General features: G+C 39.3%; 1 protein-coding gene across 1 annotated transcript in view; it reads right to left on the bottom strand.

Annotated features, from left to right (window-relative positions):
- GRIN2B (glutamate ionotropic receptor NMDA type subunit 2B) overlaps positions 1–13,155 on the bottom strand; it is a 409,687-nt gene that overhangs the window by 104,251 nt on the left and 292,281 nt on the right. Inside the window, exon 4 of the mRNA XM_011375988.1 lies at positions 3,357–3,471. Coding sequence (XP_011374290.1) covers positions 3,357–3,471 — 115 coding nt within the window. The remainder of the gene's footprint in view (positions 1–3,356; positions 3,472–13,155) is intronic.

The following is a 13,155-nucleotide window of genomic DNA, read 5'->3' as shown; positions in this document are numbered from 1 at the left end:
GCTCCAGCTCTCATCCAATTTTCATTCCAAGCTCCTCTTTATTTACAATATGAGTTCGTAATCCCAGAAGTTAGAGCTGGAAGGGACCCTAGAATTCTTCTTAACCTCGTGCCATGATTTTGGACATGAGGAAAGAAAGATCCAGTAAAGTGAAAAGAGCCGATCACACAGTAGCTTAGGGGCATGACTAAGAAGCTAAGAGTCCAGTCTCAGCCCATGTTTCTTCCACAAATCCAGATTCCTTCCCTGCTCATCTTTCCAGTGTCCATCTCCTCACAGTGGAATCCTCACCCTGGTGCCTGCCCCTCTGGAGGCCACAGACACTAAATCTTCCCTGGACCACAGGAGACTTCTAGAATGATGATAGGAATCCCGTGAATGCACAAAGGCCCTGGAATGGGGGCCAGAGTAACAGCAGAAGAAAAGGTACAAGTTTCCACAGTGAAATTTCTGTACATCTCAGACAGGCTCTGGAGCCATGCCTGACCCCTGACATTCTCCCCTGCCCACAAGTGAGCCGTGACGAGGACTTCCAAATTTGTGAACTCAGTGAATACTAAAGATCTTTCTTCAGCAGTGTTCCCTGATTTAACCAAGTCAATAGAAAAATATTCTATTCCATGATTCCAACCCCTCCCCAAATGCTTTACAGAAAGATTAACCATAGAATTTCTTTAAACAAGTTCTCTTAGTACATTTAAAGTCTGATCTATAAAAACTCAACCTACATAAAGATTTTATCTCTTCAAACTCCACCTACCAAAACAAACAAACAAACAAACAAACAAACAAACAAACAAACACCAGCTACTGTATCAAGGGCAATAGCATAAGCTAGGATTCTTAATGATACATTTTGGACTCTTGTATTATGTAATGGTTCTCATTCATTCGACACATATTTATTGAACTGCTCTATGCAACACACTCTTGCAGGTTGCTGTGAGGCCACAGTGATAAAAGACACAGCCCCTGTCCTCCAGAAGCTTGCATACACACAACTCTAACACAGGCAGACGTGATGAGTGCTTCAACAGAGGTAAGGACAAAAGCTACAGGGCACAAGAGTGTGAGAGGTTAAATCTCAGTCAAAGATCAGGGAGGGAGACAGCGACATTTTAATTGGGTTTCGAAGGATGGTTATGATTTGTATAATTGTACAAATAATCCCAGGAAAAGGAAACATCATGACATGCTGTATGGGAATCAAGATGTACAGGGGCACTGTCAGAATGGAGAAGAGTTTAATGTAGCTTGCTGGTGAGATGGGAAACTACAAGGAAGAGAAGACAGGCGTTGGAAGGTAGACCAGAGCCTTGGATACACGAATAGATTAATTCATAAACCCAACCCATAAACAACAGAAGCTTTGAGCAGGTTTTGGGCAGAGAAAGAATATAGTCAGAATTGTGCCACAGGAAACTCATCCTACAGCCACGTCCAAGACTGATTTGAATGGACAAAGGTGGGTATCAAGGACAGGGAGGCACATCACATTGATCCTGGATCATATAAAAAGTAAGGAATAAATTCAAGAGCTAGAGTAAAGGTAGAATTGATAAGGAGAGAAGGGATCGAAATTCCAGGGAGAAGAGTCTAGTTTTGAAAAGGAATGGGCACCTCAGGCCTCAGAAATTCAGCCTAAGGAAGAGAAGTCAGCACAAGTGACAGTGTGTGGTATCTCTTTAAGAAAGGATGGTTTGAGATGCCCCATACTTGAGACAGTAATCATGAGTCTGCTGCACAAAAGCTACCCCAGCTGGACATCCTCTGATCCCTGCATAAAGTCTCAGTTATTAATAACTCCTCTTCTGGAGATATACAGAAGTGCTTGTTATACATGAGGGTCCCAGTGCAATTCTTAAATTATTTTGTCTCTACAGCAGCAGTGAAAAACATCTTGATTGGGGAGAAGAGCAGGAGCCCAGGGAACAACCATTTCTGAACAAATGATAACTCAGTGGAGGGAGGGCAACTTTAATCAAGAATACGAGGCATAATGTAAGCCTTACAGCTGTGCCCTGATATGAGGAAAAACATGAGAGACTGAAATCTTTCAATCTGAAGAACAAGGTCCTAGTTCCACTACCTGAGCCACACGCACCCAGTTTCTCAAGTGAGCAGCCATATAATTACCTGTCCAGGGCTTTCTGTGACAAGACTGTGAATTTGCGAGTTTATCTCTGGGCGGCTTTTCCTGGCTACTTTCTCTAGAAATATATAGCGTGGTTTCCAGAGCCATGCTGACATCTTGTAGGTTGTTTTCAACCAATTTGTCCATGGAGTTTGTAGAAATTGCCTTAAATCAGTGTTTTCCAACAGGTTCTACAGAATATTAAATTCATGATCAAAGGGTTGAGTCGTGATAAAATAATTTTGGGAAATGATAAATTAAAATGAAAGATGTTTCTTTGCTGTAAGACACCTCTGAATTTCCAAATACTGATGTATTCTGAGAATCTCCCAGAATGAGAAACAGTAGGTATCATCTCCCAAGCTTATTTATCTGCAGGAACATTTTCAGCAAAGCGTCTCAGAGGACAAGTGCCCTGCAGAACATACTCTGAGAAATACCAGTGATGATATTATTCTCAGGAACATTTGTATTTAACTAGGAATTGGGAATAATAATAAAAGCTAATATCAATCGAGTGCTTACTGTGTGTCAGGTACCTCTGTGAGTCCTTTACATATACTAATATATTTAATCTTCATAACAACCCTATGATATTGATAGTATTATTATTATTCCCATTTCACAGATGAGGAAGTGGAGGCACAAGTAGTTAAGGGATCTGTCCAAGGTCCTAAACTGACAAGTCAATGAGCAGAGGAGCTGGGAATTAAACGTCGGTGGTCGGCCACCTACAGAAATTAGTTTCTAATAGCAGAAGTTCAGACCCTGTGATTAACTGGCAGTGAGAGAGGTCCTGAGAAGCGCCGCACATAGCAAGCGTCTAATCACAGCAAAACCATACCTGCCTGCTCATTAATTAGCTTCCCTAGTATACTGTGTAGGAAACAGCTTCAAAATTGTACCACTGATTCAGTTTTGTCACCAAATTGTGTTATATTGTACATACATATTGTTCCATTAAAACAAAATCATGATTCAGACAGCACCATAACCAATAAAAATGGTACTACATAAAGAAAATATTTGCTTGATTAAACAACATAGCAAGAAAATGAAGATACAAGTTTGAGAAATGGCTTTTTCTGTGTTCTCAAAGTATTGATCTCTTGCTCCCCAGCTCAGAAACCAAAACCGATGGATTGTTTTCATTTAATGTGTTGCAAAATTTCATATCCCTACCCCACTAGTTTGCCCGAGAATTGCCAAAGACATATCCTACCCTCTCCCACTTCCTCTCCTTGTTCAGAAGGATTATCACCAGCTTCGGGTGCATCTGGTAGCCATCTTCACTGAAGGACAGATTTCTCCCCTCAAAAGTGACATTGATCAAATACCTGTAAAGATAAAATTAAAGGAAGGTTAAAAGCATGAAGAAGGTATGCCAAGAATGAGATAGCTTGGAAGATGGAAAGGTGGATGGAGATAGACAGGTAGATAGATAGACAGGTAGATAGATATACAAATACCACATGAAACTTAGTACCTCTCGACTTCCCATTTAATTATTCAATAGAGTCACCAAGTTTCCACATAATAGAAATAATATGAAAAATAACATAAATTTAAAATGAAGGCACTAAATTTGAATTTAACCTATAGCTATAACTTCAAGCAAATTGCTTAGACTTTTGAACATCATCACTTTTTTCCATAGCTACAAAAAAGGGAGTAATAAAGAAACCTACTTCATTAGGTTTGTAAGACTTCAATGAGGTAACTTGCCATGGGGTCTGGTGCATACTAAGCCTTCATTTCTTTTGAACAATTATTATTCAAAAAGAAAATAGGTGGATTAAAGGGTGGAGATGGTAGAGACAAAAAAAGAAAGTGGGAGCACAGCAAGACAACTTTCTGCTGAGAAAGGTGGCACGCTGGAGCTTAGGTCCTACCTCCCAGAGATATGAACATGCTTTTGAACTCTTAAGGTCCTGCCCAGCCCATAGTTCTAAGAGCTGTAAGATGAGTCCAGCCCTCACAGATCTGGTTCCCCAACCGCAACTGGGATGCAGCGCTATCATACTATGTATGGTGAACAGAAAAAATATGGCACAGAGGGGAAACGAGGAAGAGGCGTTTCACAGGGAGCTCTAGCTACAGGCACATAAATTTGCAAAAACTCTGGAAATGACTAGAGTCAGACCAATGAAATTGTCTTCCTCCCCAACACCTGGACGCCCTACCTCACCTCATTCCCCTGCTGGATGCTTTGATCTGCTGAAGAATTCCCTCGCTGGGAATTCCCACAGGTGTGCCCATTACAATCACATTAGCGCAACTGTGTTAATGATAATTTATGTTCCTTTACCATGATGGCCCAAGGAATCAATAATGATTAGCTCTGTGTCCACGTAACATGCTACTCTGGAGCCTTTGGCCTGATGCTGCTGCGAGATGTGTCTCTGCTGAGAAGCAAAATGGGTATGTTGTCATCGCCGTGAGGGTTCTAAAGGGTGTCAGAGATGTGACCGGCAATGATTTCTTAGTACTAAAGTGAAGGGGAGAAGAAGAAAGCATCAGGAGGCAGCTTAATGGTTCCTCTTTCAAGTCATCTCATTCAGACTCTTCTTTGATTCTTCCAGGTAACATTTGATTCTTCCAGTTAAGCAAAGAGGTTGCTAGGATGCACATCTTTTAGGCAATGTAAAGGTGACGAGGCATCAGGAGCCTAACTCTCATGGACCACTTCTCACTTCTAGAGCTGCCTGGGGTTTTTAAGCCTGTCATTTTCTGGTCTTCTGTAGCTTCACCAGTGCAACCAAGAGCCCTGACGACCAAAGAGTAGAGATTCCTGGAATCTCAGACTTGAAAGAAACTTTCACATTGAACTAGCTCACCACTTCTTGCAGTTGATGCTTCCCCTCTACAGCATCATAAAATGGGCTCTCTCGGCTCTTCTTGAATACTCCCGCTGATGGGGGAGCTTATCACTCCACCCTTCACCCTCTACCCTTCACGTAGCCATTTTACTGCTGCCCTGCACACCCCTTGATCCTGGTCTCCTAATGTAGTATATGATCTTGGTCTAATCCTCCTTTCACATGAGAGTTCTTCAAGTATTTGAAGATATTTATCATGTATCCCTTATATAAAATCAATTTTAATCTTTGAAGAAATTTTAAGCTCATTTAGTTGTACAATTTTAACTTGATAGATAAGGAAACTGAAGCACAGAGAGGGTGAATTATTTGCTCAATGTTCCACAGCTAATTGGGAGTAGAAATAACATTTTAAGCCACAGCCTCAGTCCCATGTCCTATTTTTCATGCCATCCTTATTCTCATATGACACATTCTCATATGTTCCTTCGCGTAGTTACCATATGCTATGGCTTCAAGTTCCCTCCTCTTATTCCCTTGGCTGCTCTCTCTGAACATTTCCAACTGGTAAAAGTGTAGCGTCCCTAATTCAACCCAATGCTCCACACAGCATCTTCTCCATTCCCTGCACTGCTCCTCGTCTCTCAGCTTAGTGATGCTTGCTCAAGCTCATGACTAGTTAGAAGATAATAATAATAGTCACTTCTCCTACGGTTTACAACTTCAACACACCAGCCAAAGCTCTACATAATTCATTTCAGGGAATATAATTACAAGAGTATAAAACAAAATATTTTAGACAAATAACTAGAATTTAAGTACTCAACATAATTAACTTGGAAAATATGTTTTTACTACAACAATACTGCATTGCTTAGGATAATTTCTAGAAGTCTTTAGAGAAAGTTTATGAGATGCAAAAAAATTTAGTCTCATCTCTTTTTTAGAAGCAAGAAAGAAAGGTGGGGGAGAGGGAAAAGGAGGAAAGGAGAGAGGGGAAAGAGAGAGAAGGGGTGATGGGAGAGAGAGAGAGAGAGAGAGAGAGGGAAAGAGGCAAGGAAGGAGGGAGGGAGGTAAATAAATTACCTGGCTGAAGTACCCTCCTTTTAACTAGACATGGCTTGGACCAATTTTGACTTCACCTAAAACACCATAAAGAATATTCAAAAGAAAGTGTCCATTTCAGAAGGCAATTATAAAAGAGAAGTTCCAAAAATAATTTAAGTAGTAAGCAGCATGAATGGACCGAGTATATAGCATCGTGAGAGGACAGCATCGAAGGAGACAGCATTGAATTCGCTGTGTAAGTTGAGACCACATGACTACATGGATAATGCAATTGCTCTGTAGTCAAATTTTTCTAGTTATTCCTTCTCCAGGTCCTTTTGATTTTCCTTACAAATTTTTCTCTTTCCAGGATGTTCACCTCTTCTAGCTCTACAGGTTCATTTAATTTTACCTAGATACTTCTCATATATTTTATACTTATTGAAATTATTAATAAAACTTTATGACAATATACAAAATATTCTTCTCCAAAGTATCCTTTAATCCTTTCTATCCTTTAGCACTATTTAGATTAATCATTCACATTGTGTTTTTCTGAGTAATTCCCTCTGATGTGCCAACATTTAGCTATTAGTGAGGAGCTTACAAATATAAACCCACCTTGAGCAATGATGCCCTTTGAATAGCAGAAAAAGCCATCTAGTCATTGGTAATGAAATAATCAAGAGTGCGGTCACTTCTAGACATGTGACCTTGAACCCGGACCTCAGTTTTTTCTCTTTAAAATGGCAACACCGTTTTTACCTCCAGTTTATCAGATAAGGCTGTTATCATGATGAGATGAAATAGCGAATTTTAAAAACTATATAAAATATAACATAAAGTTATACAATCAAAACATTCAGAAAATTAATACATTAGCATGAAGTGAGTACTTGGCTCATTTGGGGCCTCAGTGAGTAAAAGTGTGATGATTATGTTTAATGAGACCCAAATTATCAATGGAACACAATGGAGATTGAATTCCATATGCGGGGGATAAACTAAGTCAAGTGGTGATATTAATCAATTTAACTTTTTATAAGACATTAAATAATCCAACTACCTTTGGATCTGGCTGCACTTTGTCAATTTTGAATATTAATTAAAACCTCAAAGCTTCCATGTATAAATCCTTGGTAAAAGATTTAACTATAAAATTAAGAGATGCCCCAGCTATTTTGTTTTTCTTTAAACATATTATCCTCAATTATGCAATCAGAAAACCTAGCTTCAAATGGCAGCCAAATTCAGAAGCCCTGCCCATAAGACTCTAATGCCCTGGAAGCCCCATCAAGGTTTGGTATATAAAAAATATTGCTTGATTTGTCTCTGGGATGTAGTTTGACCCATAAGAAACCTGATAGCCTGTCTCATAAAGTTCTAATATTACGAAAATCTCCGATTGCTAGGACTAGACGAAAACTTAGAAACTTTCCACTGAGAATTCTCATTTTAGAAAGTAGTAAACAGGTCCCAAGATGCTACCTGACTTTCCAAGGTGACCTGTCTTGTCAGGAATGTTAAGTCTTCTGATTTTCAGTTCAGCGTTCTTTGAGCTACATCACTAAGTGAAGTGAAATCAGTTTTATAGAGCCCCAGGTGTGCATTTTAGCATTCTCATGTCACATGTCATGCCCTGATCTATGCAGATCCCTAATACAGACTGCATAAAATAAAATCCATCTCATTTCATGCTTGGCTCCTGCTTGTTGAGAAAGAACCTCAGAATGTTGATGGGCTCAGAGCCAACACATTTGCTCTATATGGCCAAAGTCATACTCCGGTGGGTTTAATGGGGTCAGGCTGGGGTAAAAAGCCCTTGTGCCTCTTTGACTTTGACCATGACACTCAGAGCTCATCCACTGCACCATGCTGATACTTAAGGCAGTGATTTAGCAGAATGCTCTGTGTGGGAGGCATCCCAAAGAGCTCTGCCAGAATATTCCCAGCAAACCAAGGGCCCTGGCCCCACAATACCCATTTTACCCTTCATATTTTTATAAGGCACTGAATTTAAAAAAAAAATATTAATGTCTGTTAATGTGGTAACAAGAGAAATAAGTCACTTATCTCATACAATCCTTTCATTTTCAGATAAAGCAGATGATGTTCAAAAGAGTTTTGTGGCTTTACCAAGATCAGATGACATAGCTGGAAATAGGATCCAGGTGTCCTTACCACCACCACCCCTGCCCCCATCCAGCACTCTGTCCACTCACCACCATGCCTCAAAAATGGTGGAATTTTCATAGCTCTAAGTTTCCATTCTTTCCAATTAATGAGAGCGAAGTAATAAAAAAACACAGTTCCAGGAAGGAGACTAGAATTCTTGACCCCTTGTTCTAGCGCTGAAAATCTCTAACTCTGTTACTGGACCTTTGGAGTGTCACTTGCCTTTGAAAGCCTTCAGCTCCCTCATCTATAAAATACCATCTTACTTGCCTGATGAGGGAAGTGCAGAGATGCTCCTTTGACATACTCTCTGTCTTTACATTTCATCTGATTAATTCAGTGACCATTACATTATTAAACTCCATCATCTGAATGGAAAACCCACAAACCTTTCAAAAAGATGTTCTTTGGTCTCCTTTTAGAAATTACTATTTTGTATATATGTTTCCTCTTAAGAGAGCAGAAATGATTTCCTACAGGATTACAAACAGGAGACTTTAAAACCTTTAAAAACTCCCTAATTAGAGACCAGTATTGGGGAAAAGAAGTAAAGATATTTCAAAATTAGATGTTCGACGTTCTGGTTTGGTAAACTAAATAGAAATTTCTAACTTTACTCCGATTTAGAAATTCATAATTATTAAAATGAATCCAAAATGACCAATCCAGTGTAATGTGGTCAATGTGGCAGGCCACAGGCAGGGAATAATTCTCCTCTGGACTTACCAGTGAGTTCTTCCCAGATCAAACCCAGAAGAAATATCTCATTAGTAAGATATCCTACACTTAAATGACTGACATAGGCAATTCCCCAAAATGCTGGGGCTAGAAAGAAAATAAGGAAAAACAGAATAAATAAGTTAATGAAGAGCAAAGGAATGTAGTATGTACTATATACACACATTCACAGACTCACACACTCACACATCATCATCATCATCATCATCATTGCCACCACCACGATCATCACCACCAGAAGCAGCAGCAGTTAGTGTAGTATGGTATTTAAAAATAAGAATGCTGCAGTCAGACCACCAATGTTCAAATCCCAGATCCACCAGTTCCTAAGTTATGCGACAATGTTTTCAAGGCACATGAATTATTTTATTCTTGCCAACAATAGTTTTCTTTTTAAGGAAAAAAGATTTGAAGAAATTTTAAAGGTTTCCTTTGACATATAAAAATATTAAATCATGCCATTGAAGAAAAGAATTCAAAACACCAGTTTTCTAAGCTGTCAAATGCAGTCTTTTCCTATTATTTTTGCAAAATGATACCTAGTAGAGAACCTTAGGAAAAACTAATTTAAAGAGCAGATTATAGTATTAATTTGTAATTACTTGAGGCAGGTTAAAAATAGTTTGTCTTCCAGTAGATTATAATTTTTCTCTGAAATCATGTTTATACCAATAATTTATTTTGGTATAAAAAATTCTTCACAAACTATAAAAGGTTCAAGTTTGAGCTAGTTCATATCTTTGTTATTTAAATTATAAATCCATATTAAATTAATGAGATATTAAAGTATCTTGAAGACTGACTGATATAAATTATTTAATATATTTCCTGTCTCCTGCCAGTGGTGAGGATTGTGTGTTGGTCTCTCAGCAGTCTGGGCTTAACCACATTCATTTGAGGGCTCTGTGATGGCCTCATATTTACCCAACTGTGCCCTTTCACCGAATGGGGTCAATATAGTAGGCCATTGCCAGGGAACACTTCTCCCCTGGGTTTGCCATTGGGTTTATCTGAGATCAAACCCATAAGCTTGCTCTCATTAGTAAGATATACTACACCCAAATGAATAAAAAGGCCTGGACAATGCCTCAAAATGCTTAGTGGTGAGAAGTGCGTAGAAAGAAAAAGAAGGGAGACATAGAATAAGTTAAGCAAAGAGGAAAGGAATGTAGTATGTATTAGCCACACACATACACCAACAATAACGATGAGCAGGGTAGTGTAGTGTGTACGAGCCAGGACTCCTCACTCAGATGACCTCTACTCAAATTCTTGACTCACCAATTCTGAAGTTATGTTATCTTACAAGTTATTTAACTTTGCTTTGCCTTAGTTTCTTCTCCATAAAAAAATGTGAATAATCATAGTACCTATGTCATAGGATTGTTGTGAGGACTAGATGTTTCTATATACATCAAGTACTTAGGACTGTAACTGACTGCATCTACATATAATGAGCCTTACGATTTAGCTGCTGCTATTGTTGTCATTGTTATTGTTGTTATGATTATCTTTTCTTATGCTGCCTGAATATCAGAGCATGTTAGTGTTTGCAGGGACTTTTGGATCACAGTCTACTTTTTCACATTTAGAGCTGAACACACTGAGGCCTGGAGAAATTCTGCCAACGCTTTAGCACATTAAATTCGGAGTCCAGGTCTCCCAGTTCTTGAATCTCTGCATTTCCAGAATGCAGTAGTCTCCCCTTATCCACGGTTTTGCTTTTTGCAGTTCATTATCTGTGGTCATAGTCTAAAACATTAAATGGAAAGTTCCAGAAATAAACCATTCATAAGTTTTAAATTGAGCGTGGTTCTGAGTAACATGATGAAACTCACACTGGCCTGCTCCATCTTGCCTGGAATGTGCTTCATCCCTCTGTCCAGAGTGTCTGCCCTGTCCATGCTCCCTGCATGGTAGTCATTGAGTAGCCCCCTCAGATCTACTGTCAAGGTGTCATGAGGCTTGTGTTCAAGTACCTTAATTCTACTTAATAATGGCCCCAAAGCCATTCACATAACTTTTATTATAGTATATTGTTAGAATTGTTCTATTTTATTATCAATTATTATTGTTAATCTCTTTGCTTAATTTATAAATTAAACTTTCTCATAGGTACATATGCATAGATAAAAACATAGTATATATTAGTATATATAGGGTTCAGTTCTATCGACGGTTTCAGGCAAACACTGATGGATAAGGGGGACTACTGAACTACCAGTCCAGCACATATCTGCTCAGTGCCACAAAATTCCAAACTATTAAGGCTTGGGAAAATTTGTCCCACTCATAGTGACCACTGTGAGATATTTTACAGTGAGGAATCACTCAGTTGTACTACTTCAATATAAAATTCGATTCCTAAGAAAGGTGAAAGATGAGCTCATAGCCCCATCATTTTAATCTAGAATAAATGACTCCTCAAAATGGCCCCCACATGACCTCCCAGGATCCTGCGTTAAACACCATGTAATTCTCTTTAAAATTCCTTTGGAGGGTGTACACTCATCGTGCGTGTTCCTTTGGGAGCTAGCGAAGCTGCTTTTTGATGCCAATTAATCAAGGGTGCTGAACACCAAAGCTATGTTCTCATTTAGGGAACGACGCACAGAACTCAGTAATGAAAAAGGAATCCTCCTGGTCCTCATGCCCACGACCCTTAGTCACCTCTGCTGTGGGTGAGACCTGCTAAGGTGCTAAGGGAAACTCCCCAGGGGGAAGGAAACCAGCAACTCATCTGGATAATGTTATTGCCATTGGCTTTGGCTTTTTTTTTTTCCTTTTAAGTTCACATTTCCATGCTATACATAAGTTAAAATCACTCTCTTTTTAAAAAGCACTGGATAAAATTCCTTTTCTTTCCATAGATTAGGTGCTCAATATGCTGCAATATATAGTCTAGTGTAGGTTCTCCGAACTCAGCAGTGGGACCTTCCCAGAGAAAATGCCATAAAGGCTCAAAGGGTAGCTGATCACTGAGTACACTGATATTTCTTTTTCATGCCCACTAATGATTTTAAGGTGAAGACTTGCCTTTCTGACATTCATTTTAGCTCACGAGCTGGCAACACTACTCAGGGGCTTAGGCAAAACCAGCCAAACAACGACTGGCAAAGATTTCTCTAGGATGTGCAACTTGGACCAGAAGCCTTTCTTTCCTGTGAGCTTTTAGACTTATTAAAAGAAACCCTGGGCATACATACCCAAGAAATCCTTGGTCTAGAATCCAAAGTGACCTGGGTATGATATCAAGAGGAAAGAATAAGACTTTCCTGTCTGACTTTCTCCAGTTTCCTTAATTTGTTCTCTGTACTGGAGCCTCTCTCTACTTTACTTTACAGGCGGTCAATAAAATCAACACACCGGCAATACCTCCATACCCACAGCTCCTACCCGCTCTGTAGCTACCGTTTGCTTAATTTCACAACTCCCTCCAACAGCTCTACTGCAGGGTAGCAGAAGAGGTGAACAAATAAATTGCTTCACTTACATGGGCTGGGACTAGAGGTTATGAAGAATTATCACCCATGAAAAAAGGGAGTTATAACTTAGTCTTCCAGTATTGGTTGGTTGAGATATTCAAGTGGGGATTTCTAGAAGCAATTATATTGAATGTAAGGGGAAGAGGGTCAAATGAGGAAGGCTATTCCATAGACAGGGGATGGTTTCCAAAAGATAGAAAACTCAAGATGCCTGGGGGAAGATTATGTCCTTCAGGGGATGGGCGCCCTACAATTACATCATGCTACAGATGTGAGACAGAAAGAGTGGTGGAGGCTGTTGATTCATTCAAGAATACATCTCTGTCTTCAGAAAACCCAGTCATGAACAACACCTGCCACAAAGATAAAGCCCTTTCGCATAGGAAATAAAATGATTTTTTGAGTCTAGCATTAAAGGAAAGATCAGCAGAACGAAACATAGATGTTTTCCATATGCAAAGTGCAATATAATATGGGAGTAGAGAAGGTGAACTGTTAGGAAAGTTAGCTAGCAACAAGGCGTTTGTTAATGGTATAGCTTGGAGAATAGCTTTCTGTGGCTACAGTTCAGTGAGAAGACCTATCCCTAAAAGTATGGATGAGTTTGAAGGAAATGTGTACTAGCCAGTAGTGAAAGGGATATCATAGACCTGAAAACAGTGAGATGAAACGCACATCTAATTAAGGAGTCTACACCAAGATGGAAACTATAAACCACAATGCAAACGTGCTAGTCAAACACCCATCCAGTATTTCT

The sequence above is a fragment of the Pteropus vampyrus genome, unplaced genomic scaffold (assembly GCF_000151845.1).
Source record: "Pteropus vampyrus isolate Shadow unplaced genomic scaffold, Pvam_2.0 Scaffold283, whole genome shotgun sequence".
NCBI classification, from domain to species: Eukaryota; Metazoa; Chordata; class Mammalia; order Chiroptera; family Pteropodidae; genus Pteropus; species Pteropus vampyrus.
The sequence above is the reverse complement of the archived record's forward strand: the minus strand, read 5'-3'. Positions and strand labels throughout refer to the sequence as shown.